This window comes from Rattus norvegicus, chromosome 17, assembly GCF_021556685.1.
Source record: "Rattus norvegicus strain SHRSP/BbbUtx chromosome 17, alternate assembly SHRSP_T2T, whole genome shotgun sequence".
Taxonomy (NCBI): Eukaryota; Metazoa; Chordata; class Mammalia; order Rodentia; family Muridae; genus Rattus; species Rattus norvegicus.
Window position 1 is genome coordinate 83,931,825 of NC_141550.1, and position 18,444 is coordinate 83,950,268.

Genomic DNA, 18,444 nt, shown 5'->3' on the forward strand with positions numbered 1-18,444 from the left:
TGATCTGTGATGATGGTATGCAAATTCCACAAGGCCATGAAGGCCATGAGCTTTACAAGCTTCCGATTTCACACCTGTGACTTCGCCCACGTTTTTATCTGCACATTGTTTTGTTTACAATATAATTAATGGTAAGCATTAGCACACTGCCAGAGGAGCGTGTATTTTCATTAATAAAATGTGATTCTAAGACTAACTATGTTGTTATTTATAAATATTAGCACATAGAGATTACTTTCTGCCTTTTCACCTGAAAGAAATAGTAAAGTACAACTATTAAATTTGTATTAAAAATTTCCAAAGCTGTTTTTAAAATAGTTCTCAGATTTCCTCTCACAACTCCTCTTTTGGTTCTAGAATTTTTTTAAAATTATAAATACTATTTTTGTTTTCATTTTTTTCTGTCTTACGTACGTATCTTTAGTTTATTGTCTTTGTACTGATCTGGAGAGTGCAGGTGGCCTACCCACCTGTCCAGTAGACTTTACTTTTCATTTCTGACGTTCCTTCCTCTTTCCAATGGAAAGTCTTTCCGATTGGATGTCTTTTCTTCTTGAGAAATCTGTAGCAGAGGAACGAGAGGGTTCTTGGGAGATTTTTGCTTTGATGGACATGTAAGACGGTTTGAGAATGACGCCCGCCCACGCCCTTTTCTGTGTGTGTTAGGCTGCAGAACAAGCGAAAGCAAGCCCGGCTCTGGTAGCCAAGGACCCTGGCACTGTGGCTACCAAAAAGGAAGAAGAAGATTTAGCCAAAGGTGAGTTTGTGAATCCCGGAAGGGGAGGCAAAAAGACAGGTCTCTGACTGAAGGGTGTTTCTTAGCTATTTACAGATAAAGGAATGTCTTCAGGTAAAGCGAGCTGCTTTATGTTTTGAATGGAGTCTTTATATTACCTAGAATAACTTTAATTGTACTTTTTCAGTTAAAATGCCATAAATACTTAAAAAGTTTGTTTTTTCAGTACCGAGTTAATGTGTAGAACTGCTGACTGTTGGTACCGTGTGTGGGTTTGCCGTGTCTCCTGCTAGACTGTGGAAGAATAACACTTCAATGCATTGTTGGCCGCTTTAACCTTTGGGGTCTTAACCTCTCACGGTTTGCAGCTATTGAGTTGTCGCTCAAGGAGCAAAGGCAGCAGGCAGCCCCCCTCTCCACGTTGTACCCAAGCACATCCAGTCTCCTCACTAACCACCAACATGAAGGCAGGAAAGTCCGCGCCGTGTATGACTTTGAGGCTGCAGAGGACAATGAGCTCACCTTTAAAGCTGGAGAGGTCATCACAGTGCTTGACGACAGGTAAGAGTCACTCCTGTGAAGATAGAGTCACATGACCTGGCTTTATACCTCATTGAATGTTATTATCAAACACGATCAAAGTATTGACTAGACGTTTTAGATGATGGTTAACTTGCTCGCCTCATACTATAAAGGCTCATTTTATATATAATTTCCCCCTAATTTATGATACTGAAATAGTTTTCGTTTTGGAAACCTGTTCTGTTTTGTTTTGTTTCATCCAGTAATTTAAATTGTTAAATTTTTTAAAAGGTTAAAGTTTTAGAAAATATGGTGGATTAATTTGAAAGGATTCATGATCTGCTGTAAGTGTCCATGCAGAACCGTATATCCATAAGACATAATAACTTTATGCTATGGTGTAAGTGTCCATACAGAACCGTGTATCCATAAGATATAATAACTTTATGCTGTGGTGCCATGGTAGAACTACACAGTGTCAGCTTCTTAGAGTTTATCCATATGATGTTTATGTGAAGTGAATCACGAAGTTAGAATTTGTAAGTGCTCCTTAAAAATGAATTTGGATTGATAAAGGTTATTTTTATAGGCTTTTTAAAAATTTTATTGCTATAGTATTTAAACAACAGAAATTTACTTCTCTGAGTTCTGAGACTGAAAGGCCAAGCTCTAGCAGACTTGGTGCATGGTGAGGGTCCTTTCTGATCAGTCAGCTGTGTGCTCACCGAGTTCACATGTGGCAGCAGGAGCGAAGAAAAGGCCAGGAGTCTCCTCTATAAGGTCACCAATTCCGGTCAAGGAAGTTCTGCCTCCATGAGTTAACCACCTTCCGAAGCCTCCCTTCTGACACTGACAAGATTCAGTGCGGGGACTTGAGGAAGATAGACATTCAGACCGTTAATGTTTTCATGAGGAAGCCAAAGCGATGTAGAACCTGACCTGGTTAGCTGACATTGCACTTGGTCGTTCATTCTTTGGAAAAGCGTTCATTAAACTCGTGCTGGCTTTTTCTGCAGTAGGCACTGGGGACAGTTTAGTTTCATGTTTGTACTGCAGGTAGCGTCATATTCTGTGGTGTCTGTGGGAGGAGAAAGCAGTTCTCCTTAGTGGGTGCACGCAGGAGTAGTGTTGAAGGAGTGCAGATTTGGCTAAGCACGCGTCATATTAGGAAGTGCTCTTACGTAGGTGCCCAAGCGACTACCTGACAGGCATGGCTTTAAGCCTAACGGCCCCTTTGCAGGGAGAGTTTATAGTTTGGTTTTCATTTGTTTGTTCAGATTCTTGTGTTTTGAAGTTGAGAATGATGCAGCCTGTTTATGTTGGAAAGATAAATGCCTCGGATCCGCACTATTTAAAACATTCTGAAGGGAGTAAACACTATTAAACATTTCTCTACCCTGTTTGACTTACTCTGTTAACATGTGTCAAAACTGGGAATGAGAAAAATGGGTAATGCACACCCAGAGCATTAAAGGCTGAATAGACTATTTTATTCTGAGAAAATTAAAACCCCTGGGTGGCGGGGGGTGGGGTGGGAGCTGCCTATAGCCGGGAGCTCAGTAGAGATTGACATGTGAAGGCTTACATATGAACATTACACATATGATTTGACAAACTGAAACATTTTTCAGGTCCTTATGAGAACAGCAACAAAATGTAAGACAATTAAAAACCAGCATTTGAGTGTCTGCTGTATTGTTAGGAATCCATACAAGACCATAATAGTATCAGAAATGCATGGCAAATTCTAATACTACACTGTTCATAGCTTTTTTATTGGCTTCTCAGAGGATTTACTGACCTGGGGGAGAGGACTGTGGCTTTAAAAGCTTCTGTTGGAGGGGCTCATTCCCTTTTTGCATTAGACCTTCACACTAACTGATTGTGCCATTGGAGCTCCTCACAGAGATAGGCTGCTCTCTCCTTTATTGAATTGTTGCGGGATTCCAGTCTGGTGATAATGCAGGATAAGTACTAGGAGTACAGGAGTAAGTCCTTCTCATGATGAAACATGCTTTCTCTGTTTGTCACAGTGATCCCAACTGGTGGAAAGGTGAAACACATCAAGGCATGGGGCTTTTTCCTTCTAATTTTGTAACTGCAGATCTTACTGCTGAACCGGAAATGAGTAAGTACTTTTCAGTCTGTTGGTGGATGATAGAAAATCCATATTCTTGGTGAAAGTTGAGTAAACTCAGCTTTATAGGCAAATGACTTAGGTGGTTTTGTTTCTAGGTGTTTTTTTTTTTTTTTTTAAAGATTTATTCATTTATTATATGTAAGTACACTGTAGCTGTCTTCAGATACACCAGAAGAGAGAATCGGATCTCTTTACAGATGGTTGTGAGCCACCATGTGGTTGCTGGGAATTGAGCTCATGACCTCTGGAAGAGCAGTCGGGTGCTCTTAACCGCTGAGCCATCTCTCCAGCCCGTTTCTAGGTGTTTTTAACAATGAAATTCCAAGGTGCACATTGTGGTCATGCTTGTACTCCCAACACTTCCGCAGGTCCAGCATGTGGAGGAGTGATGCCACACGGCCAAGTGAAGGCCTCAGAAGAGCTACTTTCTGACACCTTGTTTATATAAACCAAATAAATCAAATAAAAATCCAAGACAGAAATAATGTAAGAATTAAAATCCTGTGTACACTGCCCGACTTTGGTATATATCTGACAGAGTAGGTGCCATCCAAGACACAGACACATGAAGAAGTGTTGTGGGCTCATGTGCACTGTGAATTCTTTCTTATCAGCCAATGAAGGGTGGCATGTACAGTGCTTTCCAAATGTGGGGCCATTTTCTGGCGTCTTAGATTTTTCAGTAGAGCCTGTAAGCCACATAATGGCCACCTCTGTCAGAAGTATGGTAAAATCTGCAGAAGCCAGGTAAAAATCTTAATCACACAGAGACTTTGTGTTTGATTTCAAATCCTTGCTAAATTGCAAAGAAGACAAGTGTGATCATAGAGAAAAGCAGTGGTAATGGCAGCTGTAACATAAGTAGGAGATAGCATTGCCAGGCCCTTGAACAGTGCTGTGTCCTGACTATAGAGTCCGTAGGTAGCTGTGCTGTGATAAATCTTCATGTTAAGAATCATCAGAGAAATGGGAAAATCAAAATATTCTATTTCTTAGGAAAGCAGAAAAACATGTTAAGTATGGGAAGATTTCTGTTAGTGACTGAAAGGTTCAGGATCGTAAAAGAACTTTTGAACTTTTATTTATAAATTGCTAAGCTGTTCTTATCTGCCAGGCTATCTCACCTTTTCTTTCTGTTATAATAGGCAGAAGGATTCAAAATTAGTTAAATGCCACAAGGTGTGTAGTTCCTCTTTAGCTGACAAAGAATTGAAGGAAGGATCTTTGTCTTAGCTGTTTGCACCTGCTATTGAATCTCAAGCCCAATATACACTATGTACACATTCCCAGACTATGTATGTGCCATGGATATGCGTGTTAGCAGTGAAGAAGAACACTTTTCCTGTTTACTCCCAAGTCTGAAACTGCAGACCTGTACTGAGCTGTCCTCATCAGCTTTTGAGGCAGATCTTGATACCCATCTTTTTATTCAGTTTTCTATTGTTAGAACTAAAACGTCATTGAAAACTAAATATTGTATAAACTTGGACTGGAAAGATACATTGGTGGTTAAGAACACAGAGGACCCAAGTTTGTTTCCCAGTGCCCACTTTGAATGGTTTACAACTATCTGTAACTCCAGGGGATCAAATGCCTTTGCCCTTCTAGGGTACCTGCACTTACATGCACACTCTGACACACAGATGGACATTGTGCATAGTTTTTAAAAGTATATTAAAAAGCCTATTATAAACCTATTTGAATGGCCTTGCATAATGTGTCATGTTTTTTAATAATCAGGTCTGCTGGAGGCTTTTTGTTGTATTTTGGGCTTTTTTTAGTGTCAGCTCTTGGCAAGCTTAGAACTTCTTTGGACTTCTGTTCAAGATGAGAGCCAAGATCATATGTCTGATAGGCAGTCATTTAATCTTTGTCTTTCATCTGACAATGCTGCTTTACTATGAGTTTTCTGATTTTTATATGCTTTACTCAGGACAGTGTAAGAGAAACAGGAAAATCAGAACTTATATAATTCAGTCATAGGCCTCAAAGAATATGCTAGCAGAATATGGGTAGCATCATTCTTCTATAGGAAACAGAAGCCAGTCTCACTTGACCTGTCACATGCACACATATGCCTCACTTGTGTGATTTGGGAGACATGATATTGTGAAAATATGCCACTGTGTATGTGTGAATAGCATATCATACACATTCAGGATCAGTTCCTATGAGAAAGGGGATTGCAAACTCATGTCTTACTGGTTCTGTGAAGTCTGCCATGTGTTTGCTTTCGGGTAGCAGCAATGAATACCGAGCTGTTTCAGTTTTCTACTTGTTAATAGTGCAACACAGCGAGCGGAATGTCTGTAGCAGATGTCTGCTTTTCCCCGTGGGGAAATGAATCAGCCAGACTTTTTTTTATGCTATGTAGAATTTTGCTTTGTGGTGACTTGAATGTAATGAATGCGTTTCTTACCTGCGATTGAAGAGACAATACCCAAGCCCATAATACATAACAACTTCTTTTCAAAGCCGCAAGCCAGATTCCAGGTGTAGGACTAAAGGACAAGAGCAGTTGACATTCAGGTCCGGCTGTTCCAGTTGTTCGTTTTCTTTTGTCCAAGAGATTTTAATCTTTCTAAACTACTTTCTTAACATAATCACTCTATATAGGATTGTTTGGAAAGTCATCAGAGCAAATTTACTGTTTCATCAAAATTATATCTCATCACTGAGTTACATAATGAGTATTATTTCTGTCCATAGGTCTTCTACTGTGACATCTCCATTTTCATCTTTATTCCTAGTATTTCCTTCTCTAGAAGTGTCTGTTTTTTGTGTTACTTGGATGTTACCATATGAACATAGTCTGACATTTTTAGCTACATTTAAGCTTTGGTGAGCAAGAGAAATATGTACATATGGCCAGTTCGCCGAATCTTATTGGTCACATTTCACTTGTAAGAACAGTGAACCTAGAAAGTCAGGCTTATGTGCTGGCCAGTGCAGATTCCTGCTGAGGTCATGTACATGGTTTTTCCATGAGCCGTGATGCTACTCTCTGCGTACAAAACCCGGTGCCTTGCCAGGGCACTTAATGATTTTCCAGTTCACTATACTGCCGTGACATGGTTTTTCTATCAAAGGCAATATTTCTTTTGAATTGTCTGGTCATTTAAAAACAATTGCTTTAAATTATAGAACTTACATATGTGAGTATTAAACTTTTAATTCTGAAGTAGGTAATTTTTAATTTCAGAAACATAAGTTAGTTTTAGTAACATCTCTGATAGGAAAGAGAGTTTTGCAGGAGGGAATTAGAAAATCTAGACAGTTTTATCAAGTTCTGTTCCCTGTTGTCTAAGCTGTCTGCAGCTCAGTTATTCCTTCTATAGTCTCCATAGTCCATATTCCCTATTAAGGACTTAAACTTTTAGATCTATTTTGAGGGGAATATAATTTTTATCTCTCTTTTCAGTTAAGACAGAGAAGAAGACGGTACAATTCAGTGACGATGTTCAGATAGAGACAATAGAACCAGAACCAGAACCGGAACCAGCCTTCATTGATGAGGTGCGTGCTCTTGTTCACAGCGGCAGGCACTTTGCGTGGAAGCCGAGTCACTTGTTCTGAGAATGTTAGAGAAGACCAAGCGAGCGTCGTCGCTACAGCTTCTCGGGCTTCGCGTCTCCCGTACAAAAATGTTAATTTTTATTCTGCTAAGAAAGGGTTGAGGATGTAGCTCAGTAGTTGAACATTGTGTAGCATGTGTGGGACTCTGCATTGATCTCCAGTGCCATAGAGAGAGGACGAAGGGGTAACAAGGTAAGACTGAGTATGCATTCCTGTCTCGTATGTTTGGATTCCATGGATCTACATTGCTGCATCTAATTATTAGGCACCTAGGCAGTTTCCAGTTTTAATTGCTGTCACAAAGAGTATTCTAGTGAGGGTTTTGTTTGTTTTCTTCTTAACATTTAGTTTAACTTTCTTAGCTAAGATATCCAGGACTGGAACTTCCAGACTGAAGGATCTATGTCTTTTTCATGTTAATAACTACTGTGAACAGAACTAATTGTAACTAATTGTTGAACAGAAGGGAGATTTTCTAATTTTGTTACTGCTTGTGAAAATACTTGCTTTTCCATATACTCAACAGCTATTAAATTTTATTCCCACTTATTAATAGTATTGTTTTGAATCACAGTATCAATATTGTATTGGATTAGTAAAAACTAAATATTAATCCACTAAAATTTACTTTACAGTAAAGTATGAATGATGGAGTTAGCAAGCCATACAGGATGCTGTCCCAGCAGATCAAACTTGAAGTCCCACTAGACTCTTTTATGTACTTTCTGATGCCTTTGTGCTGAAGTTACCAAAGAGACTATGGAGTCCTGTGCATAATTTCTGGCTCCTGGTATAGACCAGTGTACAACACCTTTTCTGCACTTCATTTCTTGTACTAAGTCTTGCAGTTGGTGTGTGTGAGAACACTCCTGCCATCACTTCCCATTTCTTCCTCTTCTCTTTTACACTTTCTCCACTCGACAGATAAAAGCCTCATCCTGTGCCCATCCTGAGCTTGCTGCAGCGCATTGAGCTCTAGGGGCAGTTCCACATATTGGTGGTGGTAATGACTGGGTAGCACAATTCCAATGGCTTCATACATTTTGTAATAATAAAAAAAATGAGTACAGTGAATTGCCAGCTAGTAGATTATTAAATATAATTTTTAAATTTTTAAAATTTTATTTTACTTCACTTGTATGGGTATTTTGCCTGGATTCATGTCTGTGTACCACTTATATGCCTGGTATATAAGTGGGTAGAAAGGGCATTGGGTTTCCCCGGAATTGGAAGAACAGGGTGTTGCAAGCTGCCGTATGGGCACTGGGAGTCCTCGGGAAGAGCTGCAGTGTTCGCAACTGCTGAGTCATCTCTTCAGCCCCTAAAAGCGATGTTTAATGATAAGGCTAAGAGCTTGAACTATGTAAACAAGTTCCCATCAGTTTCATCTATAGCGTCATCAAGTAGGGATGTGAATGACCATGAATCCTGACTCGTTTCCGCTTCTTAAATTCGAGCTTTCTTACCTCAGCCCATTTATATACTGGTAGAGATCATGAATGCATACAGATGAATTTTACACACAAGAGTATTGCTACTCTTCACACATTTTATTGCAAAGAGGTTTGACATAGTCTTCTAGAAGACTTTAAAGTACAGTTAGGTAACATTTTGTAGGAGATAGTATAATGATATTAAGGAGAAAATCAGTTTAGAATTACTGATTTAAAGAATGGTTGTTTGTTTTGCAGTCCTAGAGATAGAACCCAAAGTCTAGTACATGGCAGGCAAGTGGTCTGTTGAGCCATAGCTCCAGCCTGGTCTAAATGGTGCTGCTGCTTTCTGTTTGAGAGAAGCAAGAGAGTGGAAGAGTGCTAAGACTATGGAATCCAGCTAGTTCAGGGAGTGTTCTGCTCGGCCAGATTGCCTCACAGAGGGAATTGAATGAGTACTTGGCCGTGGCCATGGAGAAAGCATGTTGTGTTAACAAGAGACAACCGTTTCTACTGTCTTTTTAAATGTCTTAAATTAATGTGAATCTTTTACCCGAAAGAGTATCCATTTTAAAATACAGAATTAATTTGCCCAGAGAGGAGCTTTCCTCTGCTTCCAATCTGACAATTAATTCATCTCTTAAACAGTCTTTGTTTGACATAGCAGTCTTACTTTGAATTTGTAGTTTTTAATATATTAGCCCTATACCTATGTATAATAGCATTACTGTGTAGAAAATGTCTCAGAAGTTTGTAATAATGTTCATAGAATTTGGCAAATGAAAAGCTACATCTTATACAATACGTGGTATTTTTATGCAACGGCCTTTTTTAGTTCTTTCCATCCTAAGTATTAAAGGATTTTGAAATAGACTCAAGTAAGTGGATATAATCTAGCTATCATTTCCAACAAAAAGGAATAAAGTACAAATTTCTTTTCTTTTATGACAAACTGAAATGTTGATGGGAAGAGAACAGAGTCAGTCCTTAGAGGAACAGCTGTCATCCTCACTGCCAGAGAAAAGTAAGACTGAGCTGTTAGCATAGCAGGCCGTTCTGAGGGACGTCCTGACTGCTGTGTGGCTAAACTACAGCCGCTCCAAAGCAAAGTGAAATTCCTGAACGTGACGTAAGAAATTGGAGAGGTTACACCCTGTGAGTTCCTGTGGATGGTCCTGTTCTAATTAGGACATTTTGAAAAAGACCTGAGGATAGTGTTTCTCATGGTACTAAAGGAATAAGTAAGATGCTGAAAGCATAAACGGGAAATTAGCCTTCCTCACTCTGAATTGTGAGAATCATCTGGCCATGACTGAGTTAGGAGAGCATAAGGTTTCATAGAGATCGGCTGCTTTCGACATTAACCATTTAACTTCTGTAGGATAAAATGGACCAGTTGCTACAGATGTTGCAAAGTACAGATCCCAGCGATAATCAGCCAGACTTACCAGAGCTACTTCATCTCGAAGGTAACCTCATTTTCTATCTACATTATAAGCAGAGAGTAAACTGAGACCTTTCTTCCTCTACTGCTCCAGAATGGGCTTTGAGAGTAAGCTTAGAAACGGAACATTACACATTCTTCCTGTTCCTTTTTCACCTGTCATGTGCTGTTTAAATCTTGTGTAGAAGTTGAAAAAGCCTTACTATACAAATTATTTTATTCAACATCTTAATCTTGTACAATGAAAAAAGTATTTTGAAGTCAGTATTTTAAATTGTCACCATTTTATATTTTAAGAAAATATTTTAAGTTGTATTGATGAAGGATAATTGATAATTTTTATTACTTCACATTAAGCTTTTCATTTCTTTATATGAATATTTTTCAAAAGTTTACTTTCTTTTGTTGTGTTTTCTTATTTCTTCAAAAATTGTCACCTTAGCGATGTGTCACCAGATGGGACCTCTCATTGATGAAAAGCTGGAGGACATCGATAGGTAAGGAACTTGAGCTCTATTTAGATTGTGTATCTTTCTCTCTGAAACCATTTTAGTGAACCACCTTTTAAAAAGGTGCTGCAGACTGCGGAGATGGCTCCCATACAACTGCCAAGGACCTGAGTTTGGATCCTTAAAGCCCACATAAAAAGCAGGCTGTGGTGCTTGTCTGTAAACCCAAGGAGGTGCGGCAGGAGAAAGAAGAGGTGTGGTACAGATGCCTGAGTCCACTGCCAGCCACGGGCTCTGGATGAGCTTCAGCTTCCTTCTGTCCTAAAACGAAAGGTAGCGAGCTGTAGAGGACAGACATCCACACTGTCTCAGGCCCTCCATGTGCATGAAGCTGTTACATGGACCACATACATAGACAGTGCTTCAAAGAACCAGTCTTTATGCACTGTTTACTCTGCCAGGAGTGAGGATTTGGCTTTATTTGCCCGTTCTTGAAAAGCAGGCTTCCCAGAGGCCTTCACTGTCTTCCTCTTTGCTCTCTAATCATGCTCATGTAGGCAGCATTGTCAGAGCCCACAGGCTGGCTGGCTGTTGATAAATGAGGAAATCTAGACGTCTCAGGTAAAGTCAAGGACTCCAGCAGGGAATCCTAACCTGAAACAGTTTTTGTTGCCTCAGGGGCGAGCAGAAGGCCTTTCTGCCTCCCCTGTTGATTACTCTTTGTTATTTTGATGAGTCATAATTAGAGCAATGTATCATTTAACAATCAAATTCTGTGTAATGTTTCAGAAAACACTCAGAACTCTCAGAACTGAATGTGAAGGTGATGGAGGCTCTCTCACTGTATACGAAGCTAATGAATGAAGACCCAGTGTACTCTGTGTACGCCAAGTCCCAGAGTCAGCAGTACTATGTGCAGGCCTCTGGTGTGTCCGCTCCCCAGGTACGCAAAGTTACAGGGTCAGCAGGACTACGTGCAGGCCTCTGCCGGGCCTGCTCCCCAGGTATGCTTTGTAAAGCTGACGGGCGTTGTGCAAATCCTTGAATGTAGTTGACATTATTTGGAACGTCTTGTTTTTCTAAAATGTGTGCATATGTATCTGTGCTTGCTAGTGTATACTACATGTGTGTACTATGTACTACATGTGTGTACTATTCCCCTTGGTTGCCAAAAGAAGATGTTGGATTTCCTGGAGCTGGATTTACAACATTTTGAAGTGTGTGCTGTAGGTGCTGGGAACTGACCTCAGAGAAAAAGGACTCTGTCTTTTTAAATTTAACCCAGCATCCACAGGAGGAACAGCTTAGATATGGGGATTGACAAGCAAATCTAGCTGCCCGTTTGTATGAAGTGCACACCAGCCACTCCATTTGCCTCACAGCTGCCCCGTTTGTTTCTGCTTTGTGCAGAGCTGCATTCTAAGCCTATAGAATTGAGTGCTTACCACAGACACTGCACCTTAACCCTAGGAAGTTAGTGCGTTCTCCGTTCTTTCCGTTGCAGTTTAGAAATGTGAATTGTGAATATAGTCTAGGGCTATATAACAAAATATATTTCCGAGAGGAGGAAGGAAGAGGGGGAGAGACAAATTGAAAAAACTGTTTTTCATACAATCTGATCATGGTTTCCCTTCCCCAACTCCTCCCAGATCCTCTCGTCTCCATACCCCCACAACCACAGCCCCCACCCCCAAATAAACTTGCTGACAAACAAATGGGAATTTAACAAATGCTCTTAAAAGACCAACATGGAAAGTATATCATAAATTGAGTGTAGAGATTATGTTAGTGTAAAATGTATTTCAACATCAGAAAGAACAGCTTTTGGATATAGGGATTGGCAATAGGGATGGTTCTATATGAAAGTAAAGTCTGCTCATATAATCTGTAAAAATAACACTTCAGACTAGGAAGATGGCTCAGGGCATAAAATGCTTGCCAGACCGGAGTTTGGATTCCTAGCTCTCTTGTAAATGCTAGTTGGGCATGGTAGCTAATCCCAGCACAGGGAGAGCAAGTTGGCCAGCTATAGTGGCCAAATAGGTGAGCTTTGGGTTCAGTAAGAGACCCTGGTTGAATAGATTTGGTGGGAAATAATCCAGGAAGACACTTGACCCTTGGCCCACATGCTCCAACATACGCATACATGCATCCACATTCATGCAAACATATAAAGTGCCTTTTATAAAATTCCAATTGATAGAAGCTACTTTTAAAGGAAGTTCTAAAGAACAGTATCCCTGTTTTCGTAACTGAATGCCTCTGCTAAGTAACTTTGGAGTATACATTACACTTGTCTAATGGATTGTGTCCGTGTCGTCTCTTGTAGGTATACCCAGGGCCTGCTCAGAGCGGAGCCTATCTGGTTGCAGGGAATGCCCAGATGACCCATCTCCAGAGCTACAGCCTTCCCCCGGAGCAGCTGGCTTCCATCAGCCAAGGAGCAGTTCCTCCCTCTGCAACCCCAGCCCTTCCTAATCAGCAGGCCCAGGCTTCTTACCCGAAGTAATTTCATTGTTGATGGTTGTTTAGGGTTAACGTTAAATTTTTTTAATTGGTTACAGTGGTCTGTGATCATAAATCTGGATAAGAAAAACAGGAGGTAGGCATCGCTGTTCAGACTGCCCTGTTTATGTAGAGTGAGTGTTGTAAGAGTGCGGGCAAAGTCTTTTCCTTGAGGCAAGTAAGGGAAGGCTTTCACGAGCTCACCAGCATAGTGTTTCTGGGTAACACAGGCACACTTCAGAAAGCAGCAGTGTCAGTAATGTCCTGTGTGTACCTCGCTATTGGCGTGCCCATCCACAAAGTGTGGGTGAGCTTTTAAAGACATTGTTCTGTTGTCATGTCTCAGATGTTAACATGACTTCAAGGAAGATAGTGAAGAAGCCTGATACTGCATGTACGGACCAAGTGCTGTGCTTATGTTTAACACACGCTAACCAACTGACCCTCTGTAATAGCTATGAGAGGTAACATTGGCACTCACTCCATTTTGTTAATGGGAAACTGATATGCAAACTAAGGTCCCACTTAGCTAAGATCCAGAACCAGGCCTGAGGCCAGAACACTGAAATTTAGCTCCCTTTCTCCCAGTGCAGCATTTGGAATGGTGGTGGTGGCTGCAGAGCATTGATGTGCTCTGGGCACATGCTAAATATTCTGTCCAGTGTCAGCTGTCTCCTACGTTCCACTCCTCATCTCCTCCCAGAGTTAGCTGAGGCTAACCCCTGCCGTTCACATGGACTGCTTCTCTCTCCTCTGCATTGTCTACCACGACAACTAATATGTAATTATTTACCATGTCCAAGTCTTTCAGAGAAATACCATAATACACTTACAGTTGGATACTAATCATTTCTTACCTAATCACCATGGCTGCACAGTTTTTTTTGTCCTTATAAATGAGTTTATCCAATTACTGCAGTTCTCATCAACTCAGATTGGTCCATTCATTCTTCGGTCCTCCTCACCAGTGTCTCTGTGGTGTTTCTTTCTGATCCTATCATCTACTTTAACCCCTCAGTAACTGTACTAATGGCGTACAAAAATATCTACCCTTTTCCCCTGACTTGGGAAGTACTTACCGATGTCAGTTCCTCCCTTCTCTTAGTGAGACCTTTCTTGACTAGCCCATGTCAAATAGAAAAGCTCATAGTCTAAAGAAGCTGCTTTTGTCCATGTCCACCCCCCAGCCTCACATTTTCACAGTGCTAGGATCAAGCCTAGAACCTTGTATATGAAGCCAGTGTTCTACCGCCATTTTATATCTCATTTCTCATTAAATCCTTAAACATCTGTTCATCAAACCAAATCAGTGATAATAGATCTGTAAGTTATGGTGGCTTCATCCTTTCTCTCTTCTCAAAATACTGTCCCCACGGTAGGTAGCTTAGAACATTACCTGAGTACTGGCTCTTGAGTGAGCGCCTTCCGTATGTCCTGGGGACAGATGTCTGCAAAGTGCTTACTTCTAGAATTAAAGCTGTGTGAAGAGGAAGAGAAAACAGCCTCTCATGCATTCCCTGTTGCTTCTTTACTCCAGAGGTGTCAGCCCTAAAACCATGCGCAAACAAAGAACAAAAGCGCACTCTTGAGTAGGTTGTATTTATGTATTTGTGCCCACACACACATGTATATAACAATAGTCAGAGAAAAGGAAGCTATCAACTTGAGAGAGAGGTCCGTAGGAGGGGTTGGTGGGAGGAAAGAGGGACAGAGATATAATTTTATTTTAATTAAAGTGTATAAAAATTTTTAAAAAGACAAAAAGGAAATAACCTTCCAGGGCTGGGACAACCTGCCAGTGAATTGGTGAAAATCTGCATGGCCTTGAATTACAGCCGAAAGCTCAGATACATAGCACTCCTGACTCACACCAGGCCTTGGTTTTCCTTCGTTTTCCTTTCCAGATCCTCCATTTCCTCTGCCAGCACTTGCCTTATTTCTTCTCCTGAGCAGACACTTGTTTTTATACATGTACAAATATATATCAATTCTCAGATTACCTCGGAGTCTCTGATACGCCTTCAAGGGATTGAAAGCCGTCGCCTCACCTCTGTCCTAATGTAGACTTTGGAATTGTGGGCACTGGCACTTTCTCATTAGTCACTGAGCTCCTGCTGTAAGTCATGTCCTAAGAGATGGCTGTAAAAAGGGGACAGAAACTCCGTCCTGGCTCTTGAAACTGCTGTAGTTTTATAGGCATAGACACAGGAAGGGAGCCACCCAAGGAAACTGGTAGGAGCACACGTCGAATCTGCTGGTACCAGGAGCAATAGAGACGGACAGCAGGGGTGTCCTAGAGAAAATGACGTCGCGCCAAGAACTAACTAGAGAACAGAGAGGAGACCAGCCAAGAAGGCCAGACATTTAAGGACACACCTCACAGAACGTATGGAAGGGACAGGTGTTCCTTAGAGGTGACGTCAGTGCTCCACTGCATGTCAGGCTGGGCACATTAGACACCGGCGCCAACCAGAACAGTTAGTTACAGTTCCAGGTAGGGGTAGGTGTGGCCAGGGTGGGGGTGTGTAGGATGTCCTTAGCCTAAACCTTTAGGGAGATAACAAAGGCAGCCATGCTTTCATTCACTAGTCCATTGAGATGATTCTGTCAGGATGTGCCGACGTCCAGACCCTCTGCTCAAACCCCAGGCCCACCTCTCTTACAGTGAGTCTCTTTCCTGTTCGTTTTTGGTGCGTGTTCCTGGGTCAGGCCCTTGTTAGGCTGGGTCAGGCTTTCTTTTCTGGTTACTGCTCCTCACGTGCCATTGTCGGGTACACCTTTATGTTCCTGACGTCAGAGAGTGGAGGACTCGCATGCACTGCTCTGCTCGCTCTCTTCAGTCACTTTCTGAGGACTTCATTCAGCCCCGTGTTTCTGAATGAGGACTCTTAGTGTCTATTTCCACTCCTCTCTCCCCTGGGACACCAGGTTGCATGTGTTTTCTTACGTGTCTTTTGGACATCTCACTTGAGGTGTCCAAAACTGTTGGTTCTGCCTGCCCATGCCTCTCTTGTTCCAGTCAGCTGTAGTCCCAAGTGTAGTTTTCTTCTTTTAGTAAGTGGTCATTCCAGTTATTTTTATCAGTTACAAAACCAGGCATACTAAACTACTTGGTCCATTATCAAATTTCAATGGCTCTTTTTTCAAAGTAGGGTGTGACCCTTCTCTCCTGTCTCCACTATGGCTCTGGGCACTTGCCAGCTCTCACATCTGTTCCTGTTCCCATGTGAGCCTGTCAAAAATATAAGTCCTATCTCATTACCTCTCTCCTCAGACACCACCCAGTGCTTGTTTCACTTGACTCACATGCATAACCCTGTGGCTTCTAAGGAACTTGTTGGACCTTCTGTAGCCCTCCTAACAGCTCCTTTATCTCTTATACCACATGTGCTTTCTCGGCACGTTGTATGAATGCCTTGGCCTCCTTTTTGTTCTTTGAACATGGCATTACAAAACCTCAAAGGCTTCTTTTTTTTTTTTTTTTTTTTGTAGCCTACTGTGTGCCTTTCCTAGACTGTTGATGGAGTTCCTCTGCTTTCTCAAGACCTTCCCTTGCATGAAGCCTTGTCTGAAAGGCCTCCCTCTAACACCCTACATAAGCGAGAATCTGGTTACCAGACTTCTGGTATTTGCCGATCCCTGTTTTTCTTTACTGAGATTTTAAGCATTGGCATCCTTTAAATTTATTAGCTATCTTTTTTTTCTCCCACCAGAATGTAAGCTCTGTAATGATAGCTACTCATTTTCTTTCTTGATAGCATCCCAGTGCTTAAATAACAGTGTTTGATACTTTGCACTTATTTAATAAATTGTCAGATGAACTGTTTAATAATTTTCCTGTTCATCTCTGAATTGGATGCATAATTCATTATTTAGCTAATCCAGTGTTTTCCTCCCTCCACAGTGCAATGGTTAGTTCTGTTCAAGGAAATTCGTATCCCAGCCAGGCTTCAATATACAGTCCTGCTGCTGCTGCTGCCGCTGTCGCTGTCACTGCAGTGCCTGTGCCTGCTGATGTCACCATCTACCAGAATCCAGGACCTAACATGTCCCAGGTGCCAAACTATACCTTAACGTCATCGACCCTGCCTCACACAGGAGGCAGCCAACAGCCACCTCAGCCACAGCAAGCATATTCTCAGAAGGCTCTGCTATAGGACTTGATGCTGCTCTGGGTGGCCTATTTCTGCTGAGTGCCACTGACAGTGTTAGGAAATTCATTAACATCCTAAGATTTGTTTTCCTCAGCTTGTGAGAGTCTATCTTGGTCAAGTTCAAATACTCAAGAAGGTAGAACTGCTTCAGTTTGCACTGACTTTTTAGAGGAATGCTCCTCCCCCGAGGAATGAAACTACTTACAACATTTATTTCCTTTCATGATATGAAGAATTGTTACAAGATTATTGTCTTGTAAAATTACCTGGTCTGCAGCACTCAAATGATCAGAAACTGCTGTGGCAAATGTTATGTACATATATTGACATGTAACTTCCTTAGCGACCTTTGAATTACAGTGGTGGTCATGTGAATATATTTAACACTGTTAAATTAATTTACATTGTTTTATTTTAATCATGAACAACTATGTTTGCTAATGTTTTGTGTAAATTTAAGATAAGTACACTATCTTTTTAAGCTACAAGAGAAGCAACTCGTAGCACATTGACCTGAAGGCATTGTCCTGTTATCGTGTCACATTAAATTGAACCTTTCTTTTACTAATTGTGAACAAAACATGTACGTTGTATCTTTGTGTAGCTTCTGCCCACTGGTTGTCATCACACCAGCATACAGTAGCCACATTTTGGTGCAATTAGAGGAGAATAATGTTCCCTTTAACCCTTTATATTTTGGCATGATGTTCCAGGTATTGTGGACCATGAGACAAAAATTAGTCCTTGTATTTTATTTTGAAAAAGGTGACGTTGATTTACTTTTTCCTAGTTAGTGTGATTAGGTTTTAAAGCCGTGTACTGTGTTTATTGGTAGCAGTGACACCAAAGACAGAGACGATGCACACGGGGATCGTTCAGTGGGCAGCGATGAACTAACACTACAATGTCAAAGTCTCTTGTAAAGCGTACGCTATAAACAAGATCTGATTCTCCTGTCTTACCCCACTAGGTTTTTTTTTAATGTTGTTGACACATTGTATCTTTTAATTCTCATTAAAATGGATATAAATAGGTGTTTCAAAGTAATTTATATTCTGATTTTGTTTAATAGTGTATATATTTATTGTTGCTACAAACTGGAGTCTAAGTTTTTCCCTCTTTGTCTCACTTGAAGTTCTAATAGAATTATTTTTGCTTATTTAGGAGTAACTTTAATGAATTATTGTAATTCATATAAAAATTCCATTGATATTTTAGTCATAAATATTTACAATTCCCCTGGTTGTGCTATCCTGTTATTTAAATAACCTAGAATTTGCGTATCATACTCACTAGAACTGAGCATCCCTCCTGTGAGTGCATGATAGCTTTGCATTGCTGACTTGTCCTCCTTCTGACAAATGCCTTCCGCTTTGGCGAATAGTCTGAGGGTGACTAACTCAGATCATATCTACAGCTCCTTCACTCGTAAGTTTACTTGAGTTTAAAGTGTGTCACCATCAAATAGTAATGTTTAGATTTTAA

General features: G+C 40.8%; 1 protein-coding gene across 1 annotated transcript in view; it reads left to right on the plus strand.

Moving 5' to 3' along the window:
• Stam (signal transducing adaptor molecule) overlaps positions 1-18,197 on the plus strand; it is a 44,498-nt gene extending 26,301 nt beyond the window's left edge. Inside the window, 9 exon segments of the mRNA NM_001109121.2 lie at positions 667-757; positions 1,105-1,297; positions 3,292-3,386; positions 6,820-6,914; positions 9,789-9,876; positions 10,294-10,348; positions 11,090-11,243; positions 12,630-12,805; positions 16,710-18,197. Coding sequence (NP_001102591.1) covers positions 667-757; positions 1,105-1,297; positions 3,292-3,386; positions 6,820-6,914; positions 9,789-9,876; positions 10,294-10,348; positions 11,090-11,243; positions 12,630-12,805; positions 16,710-16,962 — 1,200 coding nt within the window. The 3' untranslated portion in view covers positions 16,963-18,197.
• The last annotated feature ends 247 nt before the right edge of the window (positions 18,198-18,444 follow it).